Consider the following 27387-nt stretch of genomic DNA (forward strand, 5'->3'; position numbering starts at 1 on the left):
GATAATTGGTTATTCTTCATAGGTTACTGATTATTGGTTATTGATCATTGGTCACTGATTGGTTATTTATCTGCATGTGATGCAGTGTGTGTCCGAAGCAGAGCCAAGTTTCCTGCCATCAGCGGTTGAGTTTGGTTCGTCCAAACATAGTCACATGACCTTCATCATCAACCCCAATACTGTCAGGAAGAGGTGAGTCTTCATGACAACGAAGGGGGAAGAGCTCTGGTCAGTGGTACTCTGTGTAAAAAGACTAAACCACTGGCAATGTTGTGTCTGTTGTGTCTCTGTTGTCTTGCTGTCTTGTTGTGTCTGTTGTGTTGTGTTGTCGTCCCTCCTCGTCCTCAGTGTCTCAGTGAGGTTGTTGGTTCGAAGCCGGGCTCTGGACGGGTTGATCCTCCTCCTCTCTGACTCCAAACACATGGACTTCATTGTCCTCAGACTGATGGGTGGGAGACTGATGATGTCAGCTGACCTGGGGAAAGGCCCCGCCTCCATCACCTCAACTGTAACCATCAATGATGGAGAGTGGCACACTGTGAGTTCATATATACAGATTAACACACACATTGAACACTATGAGGTGTCAAGCATCAGTAAAACATCAAACACTGAGTTTGTAGTCGACATTAGAAAAAAAAAAAAACCTGCGTCCTCACAGAGGAACATTTTGGTTTTCTCCTCTGATGTTGTCTGATTTAACAAACTCCCTGAACTGCAGAAATCAATTGTCTCAGAGTCAATGTCATCTGCTCATGAGAAGGTGAACAATAGTGATAGTTCATCATTCGCGTAGCTGACATCCCTAAATGTCCATATAAGGCCTTAAGGTTTGTGGACACCTTTCACAAACAGGTAACAGGAATAATTTCAGACTTCAAGTTAGAAATCATCAGACAGAAATAGAACAGTCAGGAGTCATGTTAAAGGAAAAAGCTATGTGACATCACAAATCTGTGCTGCAACAGATGTAAATGTTCACATTAAGTTACTTTGTAAAGTGGAGAGATCCAGGACTAAAAGGAGAGGTGGTTAAGTCCACGTTATGTGATGTAACATGGACGAAAGTTTACATCACATTACGGGTGATGACCTCACACTGTCAGGTAAAGTTCACCTGGATAGAAAGTTACAGAAACATGTGACAGCTGATGTGTGTTTATGCTGTTTTGGTTCAGGATCATGTTTAAACCAACTATATAATTGTATGTCACCTGACTATCTGTCGCTCTCAGGTGAGTGCTGAAGTCAGCCGGCGGTTGGTGTCGGTCACGGTTGACAGTTCGAGTCCGGACTCTGTGACAGTTAAAGGAAACCAACTGGACGTGGACAACAGACTTTACCTGGGAGGATTACCTCACACACACAGCACAAAGAGGATCAATGTATGACATTTTAAATTCTTTATCCAACGTTTACACAACAAATACACAGGATTTATATGTTAACCATTATGTTCTCACACACCTGAGTATTGTTTCAAACATGTCACCTGATGTCCTGATGCTGTAAGTCAGACCAGTCCTGTGTAGGTGAACTAAGTGTTTCTGACACCTTAGCTCTGAGTTGTTGACCATGACAGAAAGTTAATGTCACACTTAAAGGAAATGTATTGTTATCATGGATCTGCTCTACCTGTCTGTCCCTCAGGTGAGCAGCAGTTTTTCAGGTTGTATTCGCTCTGTCAGTCTGAACGGAGCCATGTTGGATCTGACCAAGCCAGCCTCACAGCATGACGTCACTTCCTGTTTCACGAAAGACCAGGCTGGAAGTTACTTTAATGGCAGTGGTTACGCCATCCTCAGTGAGTGTGCCACAAAGAAAATACATTACTCTGATTTAATAGTATCTGCTCAGACTGTTAACCTGTGTGTGTGTGTGTGTGTGTGTTTGTGTATGTGTGTAGTGCATGATGGGTATAAAGTTGGCTCAGACGTGTCAGTGGCTCTGGAGTTTCGAACAAGCCAAGCAGAAGGAGTATTTCTGGGAATCAGCAGTGCAAAAGTTGATGCCATCGGACTGGAGATGATCAACGGACAGGTGAGCACAGACATACCTGTGTGTGTGTCTACAGACAGATTAAAGGTAATCAAGGTCTGTTGACCTTGGCACCCCCTGCTGTCAGAAAACTTAAGTTAAGTTTTCTGAAATGAGAAAAATTATAAGTAAAAAACTGAAAGTTCTTAAATTTCCCTGGTGAGGTGCTCAGGTAATATCAGAAAATCTCAGTGATGCTCAGTGGGCCTAACACAGGAACCAATGATGTAGAATTAAATTGAATTATTTGAACATCCCTGCTCTCCAGGTATATCCCTCTAAAGGTTTTAGCAGTAAAAAAATCAGTAAGATCAAAAACTAATAAATAATAATAACTAACTAATAATAACTAATTAATAACTAATAACTAACAGATTAATTATAGTTGTGAATATAGTGTCTCTGTTGATGTCTTCTGTACATCATGAAAATAAATACATGACCAACCTGAACTGTTTATAATATATTTTTCTTCAGGTGATGTTTAATGTGAATAACGGGGCGGGTCGAGTGTCGGTCCGTTCGATTGGTCGGGTGTTGTGTGATGGACAGTGGCACCACCTGCTGGCCAGAAAAACCAAACACACACTTAGTCTAAGTGTGGATGGGCGGAGTTACACCACCCCCAATCCCTACCCACAGTCCACCTCTGCTGAGACCAACAACCCTGTCTACCTGGGGGGTTATCCAGGTGAGTTTAGAATAATGAAGACAGGTCACTGCGTGATGCTAACCTGCCTGTCTGTCTGAACCTACCTGTCTCTCTCTCTCTGACCTGTCTCTCTCTCTCTGACCTGTCTTTCTACCCATCTCACTCTGTCTGACCTGTCTGTGTTTCTCTTACAGAGGGAGTTAAACAGAACTGCCTGTCAATCAGCTCCAGGTTCAGAGGTTGTCTGAGGAACCTGAAGCTCATTAAGTCTCACCTGAGCAACACTCTCGACCTGAGCTTTGCCCACTTCATGTTAGGTGTCACAGCTAACTCGTGTCCTGTGCCCTAGCAATGCCCAGCATGGTCCTGGTTGATCCACTAACAGTCTGATCACATTTCTCCAAAGGACAGATGAACTGATTCTGATATTGATCAGATAATTGAGGGTGCTGTTGTGTCTGTTAGTAGCTGATGACGTTTTATTCTCTGTACCTTTGATCTAACTCTGTCAACATGAATCATTAAAGATTATCTGAATATTAATTTATCCAAACTTTTCATGTTTATTCACTCATCATTTTCCAGACATCATAAGAGACTTCAGATACACTCAGAACACAGGATCAATAGTCAGGTTTTTTGGCATTTGTAAGCCTTAATATATAGATGAGTAGAGACTGACAGGAAATGGGAGAGAGTAGGGGAATGACATGTAGGAAAGAGTTGAGCTGGGGACCACCTGCTCAGCACTGGTGCCCACCACGTTAGGGTTACGATGCCACAGTACCACAGAAACTGGTATAGTTTAAGTGTGAGTGAAATCTTGTTTCCCTCAACTTGCTGTGTGAATGTGAGCTGACTGTTGATGGAGCTGATTCTCCAGTCCCTGCCATTAAATCACTGCAGAGGAAGAGGACCAAATAAGATGAAGACATTGAGACAACAAGCTGTTTCACAAGAGATCAAGTCTGGTTGTTTATATATCATTTTATTCTAGTTTAGTGGATAAAGACATTCAGAGTGTTCAGCATAAATAATGTAAAACATGGGTTGTGTAACCTGACACCAGGGGGAGCGATTACTCTGTTATACAACACTACGCAGGAGTGGTCAGTGTATAACCCGACAGCAATGGGTGTGGTCAGTGTGCAATATCAATAAATAAATAAATGTATAGACAGATGAGAAAAATAATTCAGGGGTTTCAATGGTGAGATGAGAGAATGGCGCATTACTATTGCATTATGGACAAATATAGAGCTGAATTTTAGCTGATAAACAGTGAGCGGTTACAGTGCTAGCATTCATGCTTTTGTACATTTCAGACAGGAAACAGTCTGCACCAGAATGCTGAATGTTTCATAAAGCTGTGATTTCCCTCTGCACAATCAGGAGCAAACAAACCTGAGTCGATCAGCCAATCAGATGTTTCCTTTATCCTGTTGGGGAGTCAGGTGTGTGTTTGGGCAGGGCTTGTTTAATAAGAAGGTAAATTAAGTAGAAGTTAATTTCTTGGGACATCTGAGGTCGACCAGCTCTGGTTGTCTTGTTGCTATGGGAACATGTTGATGGCATCACAGCGGTGCCCCCTGTCTGTCTCTCACCTGTCTGTGTTCTATATTTTACATAAAGAAGTCCTTTTTCTTAAATGTGAAAATGTCATCATGAAGCTTTCAACCAAATGAGATAATACTACTGAGCTAACGCTAACTGAATCTAACCCAGCCACTGGCCCCAGCCCTAGTGAGACAGACCGGCACTGTGTGTGTATATATGTGTGTATGTAAACAAGTGTACATGCATGTATGTGTGTTTCTGCTGCAAACAGTGTCTTTGTTGGCACTGTAGTCTGAACTTCAACTCCCGTAATGCTGCAGAGGCTTCAGTCCTGAAAGAGAGACAGATGCAGCTGTTGAATATGAAGATATTTCTATAGACTTTAGACCCTGAGAGAATGTTGTCCTCTGGTGGTCACATGTCCACATTTATTAAAAAACAAAACAAAATCTTATGTTTTCACTTCGAAAGTGTTTTTTGATTCTGATTCGTCCACTACGAGTCGGCTGTGATGTCGGACCAATCGGTAAGCTCGGTTTTTCAGAGGTAAAACTTTATATGGCCACCAGAGGGAGCAACACTTTCCCATTAGCCCACACTTAGCTCTGAGAGCAGCTAGACAAAGCCAGCCTAGAGAATGCATGCCCATGCTAATTAGCATGTTATCATAGCACTGGAATTTTCAAAGCTGAGAATGTTAGCATAATGTAGCATCTTAATGTTACCACTGTACTCTCAACAGTTTTGATTGTGTCCAGTAAAGATGGACTGGAGATCTGGATTCTGTTTATTTGACGTCTGTTTCTTTACCTGGCTTGAGGGTCTAAAGGACTAAGGGGGTTTTAGTCTGTAACACTGTTAAGCCCCTGAGGTGAATGTGTGGTTTGTGGTATTGGGCAGTGTAAAAAAACTGACGTGACTTGATAATGATCCTCTTGATTGATCACTGATCAGCTGCTCAGAAGGACTGGTTATCTCCTCCTCACATTTTCTGAATACAGTGGAAACCTCTTATAATGATCAAGTGTGTCCAGGTCAAATTGATGAGTATTATAGGATTAGCATGTTATCTCACATCACACGACCCTGTCAGCTGACCACACCATCATTGTAAGAGAATTATTTAAACACCATTTGATTCTAGTCTTCATCGTGTCCACTGTATTTCTTCAGTTTTCAGTCCAATCAGATTGTCAAGTTCTTCTTATCTGTCATGTTCTCGTAGGTTTCCACCAACCAATGACCATAAATCCTTCCTGTCCTCTGTGGCTCCTCCAAACCTTCTATCCAATCAGGGCATTTCCCTCTCTTCCTGTGTTCTGGACACAAACACTTATGTAAAACATGCAAACAAAATTGAATGAATGCTGCCATGCACCAATAAGCCAATCAGCATCCAGCATGAGACACCACCTGTAGGGGTGGGGCCTGACTCTTCCTGTTACCTGTGATGTCACTAATCCATCACATGATCAGGAGAGACTTCAGTTTCTTTATGGACGACGACTCGTGTGACAGACAGCTCAGGATGCTGCCGCCGCGCCTCACTGAGTGCCGCCGCCAGAGCCTTCAAGAGAGACATGGGGGTCAGAAATGGTCCAGCTCTAGGATTGGATTAACCCTGGACAGACCACATAGAATGTAGACTGGATCCGTGATGGATCAATCTAGGTCCAGGTCTGTCTCAGATTAATCAAGGTCTGAGTTTTAATCCACTCTTCTCAGTCTTCTATTTAAAGGCCATTAAACCAGAACTTTTCTGTGATATGAAACTGTTTTTATTAATCTTGTATGATGTTTGATCAACCCAATCCTGCAACGTCTCTGCTCTCACTGTTCGGATCCATTGATCGGCCACGATGTGAAGCTCACACTGAACGTAAACACAGCTCCTGGGCAAATTTATCCAGTGAGGGGTGGCCCGGTAGTCGAGTGGTTAGGGTGCGTACCATGTTGAGCGCAAGATGCTCTTAGCAGGGTAGTCACCGGTTCGACTCCTGATCGGTCCGACTCTTTCCTCCATGTCGTTCCCCTCTCTCTACCTCCCTTCCTGTCAGTCTTCACTAAGCTATAATAAAGGCATAAAAAGCCCAAAAAAATAATTAAAAAAAAAAATGTATCCAGTGACAACCCAATTAAGTTTTTTCAAACAAGATGGCTGAGTCCTCAGTGTTAACAGAAAGACAGGGTTATGTTTTATGTTGAAGAAGAAACTAGAGTCATCACCTCTGCCAACTTGTCCAGTCACAGTTAATTAATGTGAATTCTTGAGTTATGGTCACCATGGAGACATTAAAAATTATTGTAGAGATGCCTGAAATATTCAAATGATCTAGTCTCGGTTCTCCAGTGAAGTTCAGTTCTGTATCATAGCTGAGTGTCAATGTTACAGTTTCAGCCACAACATGTAAAATAAAAATAACTGCAGTGATACTAAAACAATCTATAACAAAGTTCTGACCAATCAGAACGTGGAACTGCTCAGACCACCTGCCAGAAACCAACCAATTGTCCAGGAGCCAGATCACCGATTGATCAGGTACCCTCCTCACTACTCCTCATCAACCCGAACCTGAAACGATTTAAATGAGTCAGGGGACTGAATCTGTATAGTGTCTGCCCGACTGTAGACAGTTACCTGGTCATGGTCAATATCTGTGTCTCCAGAAATTACAATTCTTTTCTCGATTCTGGTCTCTGAAATCCCTCCTTTAACCGTCTGGAGAGAGAAACAGACGGAAGTTAAACATCTTTACTGGTTCAAATCTTCATGTCTCTGACAGAGGAAAGGTTCACAGGATGGAAACCAGAGATGTGTGTTGGTGAGGTGCATTACCTTGGTGATGTGTGTGGTGGTGGTTGTGTTGGAGGTCTCTGCGGTAAAGGTCTGGGAGCTCAGCAGTAGACCTGGAGGAGGATCAGAGTCGACTCGGCTCTAAAACACATGAACCACAGTCTGAACATTAAAATCAGTCCTGATTCTTTATTGACATGTTTGAAAAGAAAGGTAGAAAACATGAAGTCAGTCTGTGACGTTAGTATGAAAAAGAATCAGCGTTTACAGATTTGTTTTTATTTTGTTGTACTGAACTTTACTACAGATGTTTACTGGTGGCAGCTTGAGTCATTTTATAAACTACTCACTGAACTCTGTAGTGAGGGCTAGTAACTCCCATCTCATATTATAAATAAAAGAGATTGTTCTCACCCCTGGAGCTTCATATGTAAGAGTCTTCCTCATCACTGGCACCTCCTGAAACATCCAGAGGGAAAATTAAACATTTTAATAAATTTTCTCAAAAATTACGACAACTGTTTGTAAAGTTTCAGTCTAATGTCTCAGCGTCTGCTGGGCTGGATTCTCAGCACACAGTGGATGAGCTGATTCACTAGGGTAACTGGGAAAGGAGTCATTGGTTTCACTGGGGGAGGTGTCACAGGAGCAGGAGTACTGGTTTCACTGGGGGAGGTGTCACAGGAGCAGGAGTACTGGTTTCACTGGGGGAGGTGTCACAGGAGCAGGAGTACTGGTTTCACTGGGGGAGGTGACACAGGTGTCAGTCTCAGGTGTTACCTCCTGCAGAGGTTTGGATTCTTCATCATCATCATGGTCACTGTGGTTGGATGGTGGAGTCTGAGTGGTCGACTGGGGGAAGCAGGGTAAGGAGAGAGGAGGGGAGTTTTCTCTGAACCTCCACCTTCCTCTGTCCTCCTCTGAGTCATCGGAGTCCTCGTCGTTATGGTAACGCTGAAACAGACCACCAGCGAGACGAGAGCCCATAACAGCCTGGGGTCTGGTGTGGGGGCTGTTGTTTGCCTCCATGCTAGTTAGCTCCTGCTCACCATAGGTCACTGTCAAGTTAGCATTAATCCTATCCTGATTAGCCTTGTTAGCATCTGGGCTCTGAACCTGTCTGACTGCGGTCTCCATGGCCTCTTCTACTGCTGCCTGCGCTAAAACACTGATAGCATCTTCACTAGGCTCACTAGCATCATCATCACTAGCCTGGCTACTAGGCTCATCATCACTGACCTCATGCTTATCTGCTGGGCTATTAGCCTGGTTAGCATTGTTAACATTGCTACTGTCATCATCACTGGCCCATCCCTCTGTGTCATCATCAGCATGCGTCATATCGGCTGTCACCTGCGGCAGGTCCGCCATTGGCTGGTCCTGGTCATGTGACTCTGTCATCAGGAAGACTGTCTCCACCATCTCTGAGGTCTGAAACAGGAAGTGAAAATAAAAAAAGACATTAGGTGTACAGGTGTGTGTGGGGGGGGGGGGGGGGGGGCTCCAGCTGAGTGACTGAGTTGTAAGAGCATCTGATGATGTTAAAAACAGCTGATTCACAAAATGTAACTGCAGCTCCCATCATGCAGATCACATGACTGTCAGATCCAGGTATCAGATCACATGACTGTCAGCTCCGTTCAGTATCAGTCTGATGGATTGATAGTGTTAAACCAGTTTATACTACAACAGCCTCCCACACTGAAATCAGCTGAGTCAACAAAACATGTTGACTGTTTGAAGTGCTGACAAACACACAGGTAGACAGGTAGACTGTTAGACAGACAGACAGACAGACAGACAGACAGACAGACAGACAGGTAGACACAGTCAGAGAGACAGGCAGACAATCAGACAGATAGGTAGACAGACAGACAGGAAACCAGACTGTCAGACAGGTAGACACAGTCAGAGAGACAGGCAGACAATCAGACAGACAGGTAGACAGACCGTCAGACAGACAGAGAGACAGGCAGTAAGACAGACAGGCAGGCAGGCAGGCAGGCAGGTAGACAGACAGACAGGTAGACACAGTCAGACAGACAGGCACCTTCAGCAGGTTGTGTTCTCCGAAGGTTTTTTGTTCTCGAGCCGACTTCAGCAGAGCGGTCAGTTCAGGAGACATTTCATCAAATGTAGGTTTAGGCTGCGTGTGCACACACACACACACACACACACACACACACACACACACACAGACAAACACATACAGACACACACACATAAACAGACAAACAAACAAATAAACACAGGTGAGAGCGACAGGTGAACAGAAAGCGGAAACGTTAGACCTTTGAATTGTATCAGTGAATTATGTAATGAAGTACAATGAAAACTCAATAGATTCTCAGTAGAATCAGACAGCCAGGCTGCAGCCATGCACGGCCGGGGCAAGAGGGTAAGGGTAAAAGGGGCGGGGCATTGATTCATTAGTAATTAGTGAATAATTACTAACCAGTGGCAATTGTGTTTTACATGATGTGACAAACTTCTATTATAGTTTCTACTGTGATCAAATAGTGATGTTGTCAGGTGTGCTGTGTTGCACATATGTGCAGTGGAGATTATTAACAAATAGAGGACCTGATCTGGAAACACAAAAGTGAAAACATACAGGAAGTCATGAAACACAGCAACAAAACTACAAATTAAGAGCCCTGTAAAAACTGTTTGAAGGTTTTGTACACCATCATCAGTTTCAAGTTGTTAAAGTGGACCATGCTGGTTCTTCGTGACTCTGGATGGATTATGAGACAACAGGCTCCTGATATAAACATGCAGAGGACCCCCTTCTACAGAGGGTTAGGGTCTCTGTGGGTTTACAAAGAAAGATCAAGGGGAATTTGGAAATATTACAAATAACGTTTTTTGACATTGTGACATGTTAAAAATCTGAATGGAGTTTTTTAAATGATCTAAAAGTTTCTGATTCAAATGAGGTGAAAAGCAGCAAAAAAAAAGAAAAAAAGAAAAAGCAACCCGTTGAAAGAGCAGTAAAACAGAAATAAAACAGATATAAGCCCCGCCCCCCTGCTGCACATAAAAAAACCACTGATGAACACTGGGTAAATAAACCAACAAAAAACAAAAATACAAATAAAACCTGCAGTCTCTTCCTGTGTACCATTTTGTTCAGAGGAGCAGAAACAAAATGGTGTTTGGGAGGAGGTAAAGGGAGAAGCTGAAGACAGTTTAAACTGAACACTGCAGCTCCACACTGCCTCCTACTGGACTAACTGCAGCTCCACACTACCTCCTTTTAAACTTCACCTCCACACTGCCTCCTGTTGGACTAACCTCAGCTCCACACTGCCTCCTTTTAAACCTCAGCTCCACACTGCCTCCTGCTGGACTACCTACAGCTCCACACTGCGTCATACTGGACTAACTGCAGCTCCACACTGCCTCCTGTTGGACTAACTTCAGCTCCACACTGCCTCCTGTTGAACTTAAGCTCCACATTGCCTCCTACTGGACTAACCTCAGCTCCACACTGCCTCATACTGAACTAACTGCAGCTCCACACTGCCTCCTGTTGAACTTAAGCTCCACATTGCCTCCTGCTGGACTAACTGCAGCTCCACACTGCCACACTGAAATAACTATCCAAACAGCAGCAGTGGAGCTGGAGCTGCTGTGATCATAGCTTCCAACAAATTCTGGTTCTCACTAATCTGACTGATGAAACTTGACTTAAATGATCTGAGAATTTTTCTACAGAGTCTTAGGATGATATTAAAGCCCTGAATGACCTGACACACATGTCAGACCTGATCTGCACCTCAGGTTTCTGCTGTTTCTCGGAGCTGAGGTGCTTAGTTTGAACATGCTCAGAGGAGCGTTCAGCCACACTTCCTGTTTCAGCACAGCAGGGGCTAACGTGTCGCTGTGAGGTCGCTGTGTTTGTTCCTCATGCTTGTTTTCATGCTGATCACCAATCAGCGTACCACTCTGGCCATGGAGGGTGACTTCCTGCTGGGGGCAGGGCTTAGGTTCAGCTCATCCACAGGTGATTTAGGACCAAGGTGGGGGGTCAAATGTGACATCACAGAGGCTCCACCCCCTTGGAGCTCCAGCACTCTGGCACCACATTCTCTGGTCTCATTGATGACATCATTGATGATGCCACAGAAGCCAGGGGGCTGCTCCGAAGGTGAGGTCGGTGTCTTCACTTCACAAATTGTAATCAGTGGTCCGTCTGTGATGACATTATCAATAGTGGACAGTGGGATGACTCGAACCTGCCTGCCAATCTCAGTATTCGTCATGGTAACGTGAGAGCTATCATCCCTGGTTGTCATGGTGACGATCCTGCCCGAGGTGGTGTCGTAGCTCCGCCCCACAGTGTAGCTCTTCTCTCTGATTGGTTGAGTGGGAGCTTGATTTGTTGTGACCCTGCCCTCCTGGAGCGCACAGGTAAGCAACATCAAACATACAGACTGACCGATTAACCAATAAGGTGACAGGTGAGGAGGAGAAATGATGTTGGTAAAGGTGTGGTCACTTTATGTTCCCAGTAAATGAATCTGCTTCAGCTCTTGCTTGGTTCAAATGAACTCTAGGTTTCAGATTCAGATTCAGATTCAGATTTAGTTTCAGATTCAGATTCAGTGTCAGATTCAGATTCAGGTTCAGGTTCAGATTCAGGTTCAGATTCAGATTCAGATCTTTAGCTGCGCAGTTTAACTGTGACATTTTCATTCAGCCAATAGAAACACTGCTGCTCCACCTGCATGTGTAGAACTTCTTGTACTGTGTTTAATCACAATATTCAGTGCATTATCACAGATGACAGACTTGCTTTCAGACACTGTTTACAGTGTGGCATCACTCTGATCAATAGTTTCTGATTACCTGCATCAGAGCTGTGACATCACGTCATCTGTCAGGACAGACTCGTGGGTGATTTTGTTGAACAGAAACAAAATGTAACTGAACCTGTATGATGTAATTTGGAGGCTGTTAAAGTCACACTACTGAACAGTGTCTGGGCAGTTTGATTTCACCTTCATCTGCAGAACAAGAAACATTTCTCTGTTCTCACATTTAATCTCAGTTTAACACCTGGATGTACCTGCAGGATTTATGATCTCACAACCAGTCTGTGTCCAATCAGGATCTAGTATGACACCATGTGATGTGGAAACTTGAAGCCTCCAGCTCACAAACAGACTTTACAGTGAAGCAGGGAATCAACAGGAGGATGAGGAGATATCTTAACAATTATAATTGAACTTGTTTGTGGAAAAAAAGATCAGACACAAATTATTATTCAAATTGTCTGAAGGAAATCTTGAATATAAATATGTTTGTGTTTGACTGACAGCTCGGTCGACCTACCTCTGTAGGGCTGTTGTCCAACAGGAGGGGCTGAGAGACAGAAAGAGACAGACACAGACAGGGACACCAACCGACAGTATGGCAGTATGTTTATTCTTCCAGTAGATGGCAGGGTGTTTGATATGATATAAGTTGTGTCCCAATTCAGGGTCTGCTACCTTTGGAGGACATGGTTGTCGCAGACCTCGAAAGCTGAAGAACCAAAATGAGACAGTCTGGTCTACGGAGGATTTCAGCTTTGCATCACCAGTTGTGCCCACCCATTGTGTCACAAAGTGCAGCTCCTGTTGCCTAGCAACCTTGACAACACCTAACTTTACTTCACAGTAATATGAGGTTTTAAGGTCCTTGGTTATAACAGTTGTACCATTACTGTTGAACTGAGCTGAAACACAATACTGACATTTAACAGTGTGATCCTCAGACTCTTTGTCTGTGCTGTTGTTGATTTTATTTAGTTATTTTCATTACCAGCAAGCAATGAATCTTGGGATATGTTGGACCATGAAGGATCAACCTTCATTCATTGCCCAGGAAAAGAAGGTTACATTTGAAATGGGACAGTGTAGTCAAATGCAGCCTCAAAAGGACACGGCTCCTGAACTGGGACACAGCTATAATGGATATCAGACTGAGTTTCGTCTGTTTCTCCATCCTCACCTCATCTGGTTCCAGAGGTTCAATCATCGGGGAGTCATCGACCCGACGTAGAGGTGAGGAGGCCAGACGTTTCTCCCATTCTGTCAACCCCCCTTCTCCTCCAGCCTCTAAAAAGGAGCGTCTGAGAGCACTGATGGTGCTCTGAGGTTTCTGCACCTCCTCAGGACTGCCCAATGTATCCTGAAGACATACAGGCAAGAGGATGGGTGGGACAACAGGAGGGAGGAGGGGTGAGAGGACAGGTTAGAGGACAGGTGAACATTGTCTATATGAGGAAAGAACATAACAATATCATGAATACTGAAATCAGATTTACCTGAGTTTTCAAATCTTCATCCTGATCAGACTGTCAGACAGACAGACAGACAGACAGACAGGTTAATGTCATCCACACAGTATGAGCAGGAACTGTACTATTGGTCTCCAGATGTACCTCAGTAGCCGTCAGGTCTCCATCCACAGCTGTGTCAGTCAGCTCTGTCTAAACACAAACACAACTCAACATTATGTTAATAAACAGGAACTCGAGCTTTAGAACTAGTTCGTTTTTCAAACTGCTCATGAAGTTACCATTATAATGAGACAGGTGGACAGGTGTTTGTTACCTTGGTATCCTGTTTCTGAGGAGTTGGAGGACTCTGCTGAGAAATCTCTGTCACTCTGGTCTCATCTTCTTCTTCCATCTGCTGCTGTTGGTGCACCTCCTCTTTCTCCACCTCCGTCACCTCCTGCACCTCCTCCACCACCAGCACCTCCTCATCTAGGAGACATAAGACAACATGAGAGGAGGTTAGGGAAAGACAGAGACAGAGACAGAGAGACGAGTCAGTCATTTAATTTTCAGTCAGTTGATTTATTATGTCTCCTCTGATTGGTTGTTTCTTTACCTTGCTCCTCCCTCCTCTCCTCTGTCCGTCTCTCAGGAGTTACTGTGGTGATGAGGTCACTGACGGCAATGGCTTTAGATGCTGCATACAGCCCCGAGCCCATATCTACACACACACAGACACACACAGAAGCTGTAGTGTCATCACTGTGATGTTGACATCAGCATCCACAGGGATGGTAACCATAGAAACCATCAGCCAGTTGCAACAGCAGTAACCACAGCATCTGGTGTGATGCTGTCAGTCCCCATGTTCATTAGCAGCAAAGCATGAATTGCAGCTCGTTGCCAAGGCAACGGTACATTCAGCCAATCAGAGCTCAAGGCACATGCACAGCAGCCTGGTCCACTCAGCCAATCAGCATTCAGAACCACAAAGCCATGACCTGTTATTATTGAGCGTCACACTTCTTGTTATCCAAGCAATACTAACAAAGCTAACAAAGCTAACAAAAAATGATGTAAAATCAGTTGTTGTTTTAACTGACTCACAGTTGGATCTCCCCGCTGTATAACATCTGTATGCTCATTGCCACCTGGACAGTTGTTAGTCTCATGTGGATAGTTAGTCCACCTGGCTGTCAGGTGACAGTTGTTAGAGTCACATGACTACAAGTGTGAGAGAGTGATAAAAACAAGGTGAGGGTATATGGAGGATCTTTACCTGTACTGACTAGTATTCTGTTTTTCCCAGTACTTACAAATAAGGGACTTTCTAACTAACCCTCATTATCTCGCTTGGATTCTCTGTTATAGGTCAATATATTAAATCAGAGAAGAGCCTCAATCATTTATACTCACATCATGGGTAGATATAATCCCTCTATTCCTCTAATGGGAATGGTTGATTCTCTAATTTAACAGAGAGTCTCTATCTTAAACCACTGAGGAGTAATAACACTCTAAAGACAACATGATATTTAGGAGTGCTCTCCTGTGTCAGATGAGTTGATTGCAGCCTGTAGTCAAAGGCTCCTGAGGATAATGAATCATGGGTCACCACAACATCAGTCAGTCACATTTGTGCATCACATGTTTGACAGTTGATGGAATGAAAATGTTTCTGTTGACAAACAAATTCATCCTCTGATGGTGGCTTTATAGCAGTGTGTGTGTCTATGTGTGTGTGTGTGTGTGTGTGTGTGTGTGTGTGTACTTGTACACACACACACACACACACACATATACTACATACTACATAGTAAGGACCAAAAAAAGTATTTTACTAACAGAGTGAGAACATTTTGGGAAAGTGAGGACATTTTGGCTGGTCCTCACTTTTTGAGACACCTTCAAATCACATTTTGAGGGTGAAGCCTTGGTTTTAGAGTTATGGTTAGAATTAGGTTTAGGCTAAGGTTAGGGTCAGGGTTAGGTTAGGCACTCAGTTGTGATGGTTAAGGTTAGGGTAAGGGGCTAGGGAATGCATTATGTCAGTGAGTGTCCTCACAAAGATAGAAGTACAAGTGTGTGTGTGTGTGTATGTGTGTGCAGTCGATCGCTCTGATAACATCAGGGAAACGGGCTCTGGCTGATGTTGTGCATATTGCACTGTAATTCCTTTAATGTGTGTAACTGTGTTCCTTTAATTCTCTGTGTCCTCTGAGTTCACAGCTAACATCGTTCTGTATTTCATCCTTCTGCTTTTATGTCTACTTATTTAATTATATACAAGTGGATGTGTTATTGTTTATAACCATGTGTCTGTGCTTGTTTCACATGTGTCACTCATACTCATGAACCAGTCTCTAATGTCAGTGTAGTGTCGCCAATTGACCGAAACCTTTACATACTCGTATACGTCAGACAGGAAGCTGGTGTGGAGAAAATTCTCATGTTCATTTCATTCTTGATACACCTGACCCTGAGCGTGAAAGATGGCGCTATGCAACGTTTTTGTGCATATGCAATGTTTGTACACAAGGTTCCTGATCTCTAAATATAATGTGCTCCCCCTTAAAGATACCTTAAATCATCTTGCTCCAGTTAAATGATGAAGGATGTCGTCCTGCTCTACTGTCCCGTGGTTTACACCAGAGCTGGAAGGTAGCTGGTTGCCAATTAGAGCGTCTCAGCAAGAAAACTGATTTAACTGTGCATACATCACCATACAAAGACCATGTTAGAGCCTAAAAGGAAGCACTACACAACACAAATACCACCTGCTATTCCACCATCATTGTGAAAGGACAAGGTAATACCACAGCTCATTTACTCACCTTAAATAAGCTACTTCAACCAGCTGAACCATTTCCTCCAGCTGCCTCTACGAAACTCTGCTGTGACTTCATGGACTCTTTCCAAAACAAAATCATCTCCATCTACCAGCAGGTACATAATATGTCTATGAAACTTATTGATATCACCACCCTTCCTCTCTGTTAGCTGTTTACTGGCGCTCTCCCCTGTTGAGTATGTAAGCAATCTTGTTGTTAATTCAAGGTCTACCACCTTCTTGACCCTATGCCCACTCCTCTGATAACATCATACCTGTCTGTCCTCCGCCCCCTGCTGGCACAAACCATTAATACATCACTTCTGTCTGGCTCTGTTCCCTCCTCTCTTAAAATGGCTGCTTTCACCCCAGTCCTAAAAACCTGGATCTGATCTGGAGAACCTCAATCACCACTGGCTGACTGTGGCCAGCCCCAGACTCATATGTCAAAAACCAACTTGTGTGAAGGGTTTTAATCTGGGTTCAGGACAAAGCATAGTCCAGAGACGGCCCTCACTAAAGTAACACATGACCTGCTGATAGCTGCGGATTCTGGCTGTCTCAACATGCTCATACTGCTGGATCTCACCGCTGTTTTGATAGTCTGTCATACACTACTTGGTGTCACTGGCACTCCATTATCTTGGTTCAGGTCCTACATCACATCTAGAAAACAGTGTGTCTCCATTAGCAGCCTCAGGTCTCCCATGTCCCCTCGTTCCCATGGTGTTGCCCAGGGCTCAGTTACCCTCATTGCTTCCCCAGCCAAACTTCACAAAGTTCTCCATCCAAGCTCCACTCTCTGTTTTGACACACATATCAAAAACATCAACAAAACAGCCTTTTTCCATCTGGAGAACATCTCTAGACTCTGCCCCTCTCTTTCGCGGTCTGTAGCAGAGATTCTCTTCTATGCCTTTATTACATTCTTGCTTGATTATTGTAATGCCCCTCTCCTTGCTGTACCCACTTGGGGGTTAAATGCACTTCAGTATGTTGATTTGTAAAATGTCCTTGGGTGTCATGAAAGATACTAAGAATAAATTAAATTCATTCGTTTTACATGAAGAGGGAGATAATGACACCATGATCTCATTGGAGTCCAGTTTTGATTCCTGAACCTTGTTGAAAAATTTTGGACATGTAATGTAATGTTACCGACTAGGGTCGTGACGAGAACAGCATAAACACAATACTGCGATAATGTCATGCCTACCACGGGTTGGTAGGTATCACCACAAAATCACAATAAGAAAAAATGCATACCAAACCAACCAAAAGAATTATAATGGTCATAATCAAACAATAACACCAGATGTAACTGACTGGAGGCTTCTGGGCTTGAGTGGGACTCCTTCACTGCACAATGATCTGGATGACTGGGAATCTTCATATTCACAATGCTAACAAAGCTAACCTCCTTCCTCTCAAGCTCACAGAAAAAACAACAAGTCAACAAGGAAGGGGAGGAGCTAAACCAGAAGGTAAACAACTGAAGCCCTGCCCCATCACCCCAGAAACTCCACTCCCTGCAGGCTTGAATGAATGGGGCAGGGCTTATATATTTCTAAAGCAGACACATTTTGAGAGATAAATGTTATCTGCTGCTGAACTGGACAGAAAAGTGTGAACACCTGGCCTGTTTTTACCTGTATAGTTCTTTAGTTTATCCACCTGTTACATGAGACTATTTTAAATTCTTTGTCTGATCATGTTATGGGTGGATGCAGATCTGACAACATGTGATTACATTAGCAGAGAGCTGAGAGCTGATTGGACGGAAAAGAGCAAAGCTGATCCCAAGTATGTCTTAGTGAAGCAGAGCCCCTACAGCCAATCAGAATGCAGCATTCCTCAACAAGATGAATGAAGTGAAGTATTGAGAGCTGTGGCAAATCACAGAGCAGTACTGCAGCACTACTGTGGTAGCACTATAGCCAGTAGCAATGCTCTTGCTGTAATTAGCTCTACCTGTGTGTGTACCACCATTGGCTTTGGGGGAAGCTGGGATGGCTGGAGAACCATTTAGAGAGGGTGTGGGGGTGGTCCGTGAGCCTGAGGACCAATGAAAAACTCAGTTCACCAACAGTACAAGAAAGACTGATCTATCACAGAGCTGGACTACTGTACCCGAACCCCCAAAACATGGTACAGATGGCTGGTTGAACACTTCTGACACTACAGTAAATGCAGTGCTGCAACAGGGACCAGAACTACTACTTGTATCAGAAAAATGACCAGTGCTACTACTGCAACCAGAACTGATACTACCATGACCACAACTACTACTACTACTGGGATTGGGACCACAACTATTTGGAGCAGAATTAAGATTACTGGGACCAGTGCTACTACCAAAGGGACCAGTAGTATTCCTACCAAGAACAGTACAATGACTGACAGGACCTTTGTTACTGGGATCAGTACCACTACTACTGGAACCAGTACAAGTATGAATTAGTACCTCCATCCAGGCTGCGGCTCAGTATGTTCCTTTTGCTAATACATCGTGGGAAATGTGGGGCAGGTCTCGAGATCTGAGCGCTGGCTCTGCGACTCTGAATCTGAGTCCGACCACTGTATCGAAACTTTGAACCCAGAGACAGAAACTTCTTAGGAGGTTCCTCTGGAGACACCAGCCTAAGAGACAGGAGGGGTGGAGGGGTTGGAGGTGGGGGGGTGGGGGGGAAAGACAGGTCACATCATCTTTGACCTTAAACACACCACACGTTACAACATGTCCTTAAACACACCACACGTCACAACGTGACCTTAAACATACCACATGTCACAACATGGCCTTGAATGCACCACAACTGACCTGAAGAAGGAGTGATGCTCCACACACACCTTCCACAGTCTCTTCGCTGCTCTGTGGTTCAACAGCTTGAAACCAATTGTAGACTCAAACTGGTCAAACTGGAAAACAAACACATTGTGCCAGATTTAGTGCAAACCTATCCATAGGTGGCGCTGTAACACATTTTTGGCAGTATCACACACTTACCTTGAAAAACAAACAATGTATCCTCCAGGTCCTAACAATATTTCATTATATTCTCCAAATTAACTTCCTTTGGCTTGTGCTCCTCAGTAACAATATTACATTTTGTCAAAACTACATTTTATGGTCAACAAATTCAATGTCAACAAATGTGAAACGCTGGACGATCCATAGTGACAACTGATGAAATGAGTTTTAATGCTCTCACCTTCAGCTCTTGGACCCTGGTGACTCTCTTACAGGTCTAGTTTCTATTTTCTTTTATAGGACATGTCATGACACAGAACTGGTCTTGAAACTTTGTCTTATGGTCTGCATCAGATGAAGCTGCATGACCCCATGACCTTTTATTTGTTCACAGTAACAGCCAACAGAAAAAAATGCAAATTAAAACTGGAGGTCCTGTGACCATCCAGGTCCAGGACTTTGGTTCAGTCACATGACATTCAGACATGTTTTATTGGGCTTTGTCATGTCTGAAGTCTTCTTTGGTGGTATTGAGGTGTATGTCAGCTAGGGTTGCAGCAGGCTATTGGTTTCTGGTTTTCATACCATGGTATGAAAATTATCACACCATGTGCATTTGCAAATTACCAAGCAGGGATTCTCACCTGTGGAGGTGGCTCATCTCCTTTCCTCCTCCACTTCCTGTCACACTCAGAAATTGGTGCCACAGACACACAGCAGAGAAACTGGCTGAGAGAAGCGACTGATATCACCAGCATGTCCATTTCAAATCAGTGGGAGGATAACTTTGGAAATACCAAAAACAAACGTGGAGTTCCCTCTGACTTACAGACACACACTGACCCCACAAAGAAAGAAACACACACACACACACACACACACACACACACACACCCTTCTGGCTCAGGGGGTGATGTAAATGAGTGCTTGTGAGTTGAAGGTAAGCACAGGTTCACACAACCCCAGCAAGTTAGCAGCTCTTTTGATAATAATCACAAGCACATTTGTCACTATTAACAGAAATATTGCAAACCAATCGATCAGTCATCAGATTGATCTTAATGAGAACAATGGTTCAGTTAGTTCCACAGAATTTAACAGTCACAGTTCCTCAGATCCCACTCTCTCTCTCTCTCTCTCTGAGGAAAAATTTTCCCTCTAAAGGTCGGTGGACAGTCCTGTATAAGCCTCCTGTAGAGAAACGGATGGCTGACCTCCGACCTCCAGTGGAGGATAATACATGGAGCAATAACCACGAACAGACACAGAGCTCAACTGGAGCCAAGAACTGGGGAGGGAAGTCCTCGTAATTCTGAGGGTATGGGTGGAGGAATCTCTGTCTGGGCCCAGATATGAAATGAAGAGCACACACACTTTGGTCTTAGTCAATTTTTTGTTTGTACTGCGAAGCTAGTGATCTGAAAGACCAGGAAGAACCAGATGATAGGTCAGGGCTGGACCGATGTGGTTTAGAGCCTGAAGGATTTGGTGGCAGCTCGTCTGAGAGCAGAAGATGTTGTGTACTCCCTGAGCCCCTGAGCCCCCCCCCCCCCCCCCCCCCCCCCCTCCTCACCTCTCCAGGTCGGATCTTGATGTAGAAGTTGTTTCTTTTGTACGAAATCTTGAGGATCTTCGGCCACGAGAACCTGTTGATCCTGAGTCTGTCCCTGTAGACCAGCAGACCGCTACTGCACACACCCAGCATGATAGCCACACCCTCTGAGTCCTGCACACACACACACACACACACACTCATAAGTCATGAGAGAATATGTTCTAAACTTCAGTTGGCTCCTCACGGATCAGCAGATGACACGTCTGACATCGTAGCTCCTCCTCCTCCCTGAGGGTTAGGTTAGGTTGCAGGTCAGAGGTCAGATATCATTCACTTGACATTTGACCCCTGAACTTCCTGCCTGTCGCTGTCAGCCAATCCCATCACACTGATTGATTCACTGTTTCTCCTCTGACAGGGGGACCACGCTCAGAGTGTACTTAAGTCCAGACCACTAAAGTCCTGTCAGACATGTTCAGTAGTTTATAGACAGAGACCAAAGAAACAACAGAGCCGTTAATTTTCCTCCTGCTGTTCACTCTGAACTTTCATCTCTGGATTCATCATCACTCACAGAGCAGCCTGTCAGGACTGAGACCATGGAGCACGTTCAGGATTAGTGGTCCAGTTATCGTCCTGCTGTGATGGACAGTGATGAACTGACAGCCCATCAGGACTGAGACCACAGAAGAAGACTGCAACAGTCTGAGCGTCTGAACAGGTTCATGTTCTTTTGACTCAGATAGAAGCAGCCATGTTTGTCAGTGTGAATACTAACATAACTTGAGATAGGCAGGGTCATGACCTGAGGGAAGGGGGATCATAGAGCACAGGTGAATTCTGGGTATTGTAGGAACAGCTGAGGAGAGTCTTCACGGTGAAATCAAAATGATGTTTCTGAACAACTGATTCTATAAAAACAGGAAACACAACAATGACACGAAGGTGTTTGTATGAACATACGTACACATGTACACATGTACACAAGAACACATGTACACATGAACACGTGTACACATGAATACATGAACACATGTACATGAGCACATGAACACACCTACAAACAAGATAGGGTCTTACCTCTGACTTAGCTGGAGACAGGCAGTCAAAGAGGCTTCCTATCATCTACTCCATTCAGACATACAGACAGGCAGGCAGACAGACAAGCAGACAAGCAGACAGACAGGCAGACAAGCAGACAGGCAGGCAAACAGACAGACAGAAAAAACAAAAAGACAGAGAAGAAGAACAGCTGGCCTAAGTGTAGCTCGCCAATTAAAGATAGCAATGCCAACAGAACTGTTAGCTCTTCTACTGTGTTATAAACTTAGCATTAGCGTTAAAGCTAATGGGACTGTCATGTTTCCTCAACCACCTGCTGTTGCACATCCTGGATTAACCTCTTCTCCTGGACTAACTTCTTCTCCTGGACTAATATCCTCCTCTGGACTAACCATTTCCCCTCGAATAACTTCTTCTCCTGGACTAACTTCTTCTCCTAGACTAATGTTCCCTTCTGGACTAACTTCTTCTCCTGCACTAATGTTCCCTTCTGGACTAACTTCTTCTCCTGGGCTAACTTCTTCTCCTAGACCAATGTTATCTTTTTCTCATGGACTAACCTCCTCTCCTCGACTAACTTCTCCTAGACTAACATCCTCTTCTGGACTAACTTCTTCCCCTGGACTAGCCTCCTCTCCTGAACTACTGAAAGCTTTGAGCAATCATTCAGTCCTGCCCCCCCTTACCCTTGTCAGTAAGATGTGTGATTGATCTATGATCAGTGTGATCAGGTCTCAGGTGTGATCCGGTCTCTGTGGATCATGTTAGACCTGCTGCTGATCCAGACCTGACTGGCATGAACCAGTTTAATCTGCAGATTGACTGTGACTGAATCAATGAAAAACAGCCAGCTTTAATGGAAAAATCATCACTGTCTCTCTCTCTCTCACACATGCACACAGAGATGTGATTGATCATGGACAGGAAGTGGGTCATGTATTGGTGATTGATCAGATTGTTGTGGAGCAGACCATCAGCAGCTCTCCACCACTGTGCTCTGTTTATTGTATCTGTTCATTTAAGGACAAATTGATCTACACTAATAAAAATGTAAATCAAAAATATGCCCCACATTCTGACAGATTTTTTTTGAAGGAGACATTAAAGGTAAAAACTGGATGTTTGACATGTCTCCAGTTATTCAGACATATATTGAGTCCAGAGCAGCTCTGCAGAACTGTGGGGAGAATATAATATAATAATTAGTGATTCACTAGTGTTATTGAAGTTGTACAGACACGCACCTGTTTGTCTGTTCACAACAATAGACCAACAGGTTGTTAAAGTCACTGTTAATGAGATGCAGTGGAGCAACAGGCTGATAGTTCAGAATTAATTTAAATTGTGTATTACATTAAAACTGAAATAAACCTTCTTTAAAACTGAAGCATCAACAACCAACAGACCCAGAAAAGGAGCAACAACAGGGTTCCCACTCTTTTCTCAGGATCATTTTCCAGGACCTTTCCAGGACATTTCAGTGATGGTCTCGCTCATATGAGAGACAGGAATAACACCAACATGTTCCTGTCTGTGGAAGAGTCATTTACTTCAGCTGTAAATCATCTGACCTGCAGCATGTGATTTCAGGGTGCGTTCACAGCCAAACAAAACCAACAGCAGCCTATTTGTCCATAAATAAGCCTAACAATTGACTGGCAACATGAATCTGAATATAACTTTGCCAGAAAATAGGAGAATGTTTAAATAATTTTCCAGGACATTTTACTTTTTCTCTCATTTTTCATGTGTTTTCCAGGATTGGAAAACCCTGAACAAGTAACTAGAAATGAAAACTAGAAAAGTGCTTCAAAATAAACAATAAAACAGCAGCAACAAGACAGCTGGAAATACTGAAGATTTTCAATTTCACCTAGTCCTGGAATAAATCCTAAATAAAGATCAGGAGTTGCTGCTGTGTCACAGCCGCTGAAGGTTGAATTATTATCTGCTTGATCCACCACATTTACTGGTGAATGTTTGTTTACAGACCATGACAAACGACAGGTATTTTAACATTGTTTGTGTTTTACCTTTGCATGATGAAGGTCGACTCCGTACATGGAAAGTTTCTTTACGTTTTCCAGGAAGTGCATCTCTGCCTCTGCTGGTGTCATTCCTCTACAAACACAATCACTCTTTTTAACTGCTGCTGTTTGTTTAGGTTCAACTATTTAAATTTAACATTGTAATGTAAAATAATTTTATATTCAGGACCTGTAGGTTCTGTGCAGCTCCATGATCTTCTCCTCCAGTTCTTTGGTTTGATTCGGAGCAAAACTAAGTTCACTGATGTAATCTGAACCACACTCATCTGAAATATACAGAGAGATAGGTGGTCAGAGAGAGAGAGAGTGAGACAGACAGGTGGTCATAGACAGACAGAGAGACAGGTGATCAGGGTAGGGGGTCAATACCAGGGTCGTAGTCTCCAAGCTCTGATTGGACTGTGTAGGAGCCGAGGACAGTGTGAGTTGCAAATGAACAAGGAAGACGACCAGAAACTATATCCTGTCTGAGCTGCAGGCACAGGAAGTACCTGCAGACAGGAAGGAAGACATCACTGGGTGAAATCAGACAGAGTAAAGACCTGATGGTGTCATAGTAACATCATATCAGCAACATGAAATAAAACTGACACCTTCCACTATAGTTTCTATCTCTATGCTGCATCTGAATATGGACCTGGACCTGGACCTGGATCTGGATCTGGGCCTGGACCTGGTCTGGAATCTGAATCTGGACCTGAATCTGAATCTGAATCTGGATCCAAATCTGAATCTGAATCTGAATCTGAATCTGGATCTGGATCTGGATCTGAATCTGAATCTGAATCTGAATCTGACACAGACATGAAAAACATGCAGCTGCAGGGAGACACAAAATAAATCAAATTCATTTAAAAAGTAGACAGATCAACATTAGAGGAGCCTGTAAACTCTGTGTAGACAGGAAGAGCAGCGTGATTGACAGGTGAGTGAACCCACCTTGTGATGTCCTCAGACAGCTGGGCGGGGTCAGGAGGGTAAAACTTTACATTGAAGGAGAAGTTCCAGGGAACACCTGAGAGACAGAGAGAAGAGAATCATTTCACACAGACAGTTCACCTGAACCAGACCACCGACCAATCAGCATCAAACTCACCTCTGACCTGCTTCTTCATCTCCTTGGCTGGATCCAACCAGTTCTACAAGAAAAAAGTCAAAGGTCAGAGATAAGACAGAGAGTTGGACAGATAAACAGACAGACAGATTAACAGACAGACCTTGTTGTTGTCTGCGTCTCTGAAGGACAGAGCGAAATAGTCTCTCTCCAACAGGTTGATGTGTTCACAGACCTTCTCAAACAGCTGGAGACCTCGAGCTCGTTTCTGAAACAGTTCAACAGGTTTGTTTACTTTCATTATCATCATCATCATCACTCAGGGTACAGTCATCCCGCTCCACCTGTCTCTATCTCTCAATCCACCTGTTTCACTTGTGCAGGTGAAGAGTGAGCCGTCCGGCAGGGTCACTCTCCCCTGTCTCACCTATCTCCACCTGTCTCACCTCCACAGTGCAGGTGAAGAGTGAGCCGTCCAGCAGGGTCACTCTCGCCTGCATCGTCCTGAAGCTCAGTGGGTTTCTAGCTGGAGAGCGAGCAATCCGACTGCTCGACGACAGGTGACTGGTTGAGTCCTCGCCCAATGAGCTTTGAGTTTGGATCTGGGTCGGTGCACCCTCCCCACCCTGAAGAGCAGGATTTGATGTCATATTTCACATTCCTGATTAACATCTGTTTATTAATCATTAATATTGATTGATTTCTTCTTTGAGTTTTTACCTGTTTGGGTGTAGAGTGGGCGGCAACTTCAGGGAATGACTCTGCCTCTTTGGGCTGGGCCTCCTGTGGCTCACCTGGCTCTGTTGTCATGGTGATTCACCTGAAAGACAGTGATTAGACCAAATTAATGATGTGACATCAGAGCTGGATAGAGTGCCGATTGGCTTGTGAACTGAAAGGACGCAAACTGGCTGTCAAGGAAATGCTGCATTCAAATGCAGTCAGAAACAGGAAATTTACAACTTCCATGACAGCAACTTCAAGGTACGCTTGATTTTTGGTGGCAATAATTTTCTAATAGTTTAGATTCATGTCCTCAGATTATTTGAATTACATAATATTTGAAGACGCTGAAACAGGAAAGTTCAGATTTCAATTGTGTTTGAACACAGTTGTAACCTATGGTTACCATGCGCTGACCCCTCCAGCTGTCAGGTGCAAAGTTGCCATGGTGACAGGGTGGGGGGTGGGTTGTGCCAGGGAGAGATTAGGACTGAGAGACAATCTAATGTAATCTGGTTTGGATTCAGACAGACGGCGATGATGATGATGATGATGATGATGTGGGTCAGAGGAGTAGATCAGATCGGGGGGGCGGGGGGGGGGCTATAATATGTATTTAATATTTCAATGTCATATTATCAGTTCTGTCCCTTCCCAACAGTTCAGTCAAGATGAAGTGGTTTGTCTGATGTTATTTTTCCATTAGTTTCCTCTCCGCTCATGTCAGCTGTTCTGTTATCATCACTATTATTACTATAAATATTAGGAAAATATACATAGGTCTGATGTTTGTTTCATGACATAATTTTTACTTTTTAATTAAACAAGGTTCATTCATCTCTTACAGGAGGAAACAGTTCACCTCGATATAGTTTGTGACGGGAGGAAAATAAAGCTTCATATGTATAAAAAAGCCTTTATTTTGTAGAGCTCACACGTCACATCTGAATGAAACGATCAGCAGGAAATATATATTTAAAGAAACACCGCAGTCCTAACGGAGACACGCTGCGGCGGTCGGGAGTGTCCCGGTATGTTTGACTCTTTGTCGTCCTGCAGCAGGAAACACCCCGCTGCAACACTCACTCACACACACACACACACACACACACACACACACACACACACACACACACACACACACACACACACACACCACGGAGCTGCAGTGTGATAAAGCATAAATGATGCTCGCTCTCTCTCTCTCTCTCTCTCTCTCTCTCTCTCTCTCTCTGAATCTCTGAATCTCTGAGGCTCGATGACTAACTGATAATCAGCTCTATCAGTGATCGATAACCTCCTCTGTAAAACAAACCATTATCTTTACCTGTCCTCGTGCAGGACGCTCGCCCTCTTCCTCCCGGTAACGGACGCTTTTTTTTCCCTTTTTTTTCCAACTACGTCATCACTCTCTCTATCGCATGGTGGGGCGTTGACGTCATGACGCACCGTGCGGAGCCAGCTGTTTGTACTTGAGGATCAGGTTTGTGTTTGTTTCTAGTTCGTGTTCAGATGAGGTGATTAAATTAGTTACGTTAGTTTTCTCAGACTGTGGGAGTACAGGTATGATTAATAGGAATAAATTTACATAATAATATAACATGTTAATGAACACATAAGTAATATAGTGTTATTGGAGTGACAGTGATGTGATTATATATATAATCTGAATATGTTTTGAAACTTGTCTTCTAATTCTTTTATACTACACATTGTTCATGATTCATATGAGTTTGATTTGTCTTGTCTGATGGGCTCCTGTGTTGTTTAAATAATGTTAGGATGAAAAGCTGAGAGGCAGTTATTTATCATTTTCTGTAAAATTATCATATA

The 27387-nt window shown here is 43.7% G+C and overlaps 2 protein-coding genes across 10 annotated transcripts in view; one reads left to right on the forward strand and one right to left on the reverse strand.

Moving 5' to 3' along the window:
• The window catches only part of lama1 (laminin, alpha 1), a 31545-nt gene extending 28313 nt beyond the window's left edge, over positions 1-3232 (forward strand). The window contains exons 58-64 of the mRNA XM_071484188.1: positions 86-192; positions 349-538; positions 1236-1385; positions 1651-1804; positions 1907-2040; positions 2515-2728; positions 2884-3232. Coding sequence (XP_071340289.1) covers positions 86-192; positions 349-538; positions 1236-1385; positions 1651-1804; positions 1907-2040; positions 2515-2728; positions 2884-3038 — 1104 coding nt within the window. The 3' untranslated portion in view covers positions 3039-3232. The remainder of the gene's footprint in view (positions 1-85; positions 193-348; positions 539-1235; positions 1386-1650; positions 1805-1906; positions 2041-2514; positions 2729-2883) is intronic.
• Positions 3233-3658: 426 nt separating this feature from the next.
• On the reverse strand, positions 3659-27017 carry LOC139624858 (band 4.1-like protein 3). 9 transcript variants are annotated; one of them, XM_071484180.1, is made up of 27 exons: positions 26882-27017; positions 25552-25651; positions 25278-25457; positions 24995-25099; positions 24874-24916; positions 24717-24792; positions 24147-24268; positions 23947-24043; positions 23763-23850; positions 20686-20838; positions 18963-19060; positions 18606-18781; positions 18113-18196; positions 13928-14032; positions 13646-13800; positions 13474-13521; positions 13357-13386; positions 13041-13220; positions 12381-12410; positions 10988-11443; positions 9091-9186; positions 8394-8471; positions 7455-7499; positions 7083-7181; positions 6885-6965; positions 5692-5813; positions 3659-4577 (listed from the first exon to the last, which is right to left on the reverse strand). In XM_071484180.1, exons 2-26 carry the CDS (start codon positions 25639-25641, stop codon positions 5703-5705), a joined length of 2826 nt encoding a protein of 941 aa, XP_071340281.1. In that variant the 5' UTR covers positions 25642-25651; positions 26882-27017; the 3' UTR covers positions 3659-4577; positions 5692-5702. The 9 variants fall into 9 exon arrangements, with proteins under 9 accessions (XP_071340281.1, XP_071340286.1, XP_071340283.1 ...); XM_071484179.1 differs by lacking the exon at positions 3659-4577 and adding an exon at positions 4587-5565 and having other exon boundaries at positions 8280-8471; XM_071484185.1 differs by lacking the exons at positions 10988-11443; positions 18113-18196.
• Between the last annotated feature and the right edge of the window lie 370 nt (positions 27018-27387).

The sequence above is a fragment of the Trachinotus anak genome, unplaced genomic scaffold, assembly GCF_046630095.1.
Source record: "Trachinotus anak isolate AG129_WGS33_773 ecotype Australia unplaced genomic scaffold, CSIRO_AGI_Tana_v1 ptg000009l, whole genome shotgun sequence".
Classification (NCBI taxonomy): domain Eukaryota; kingdom Metazoa; phylum Chordata; class Actinopteri; order Carangiformes; family Carangidae; genus Trachinotus; species Trachinotus anak.

Bases quoted from the DNA above. Each gene is read 5' to 3' on its own strand.
- LOC139624858 (XM_071484179.1), bottom strand. From the start codon at position 25,641: ATGACAACAGAGCCAGGTGAGCCACAGGAGGCCCAGCCCAAAGAGGCA. The intron at 19,061-20,685 runs GTGAGGAGGGGG...TTTGTTTTCCAG, and splicing joins TCAAGATCCGACCTGGAGAG to TTTGACCAGTTTGAGTCTAC. The intron at 14,033-18,112 runs GTAGAGCTAATT...GTGTGTGTGTAG, and splicing joins CAATGGTGGTACACACACAG to ATATGGGCTCGGGGCTGTAT.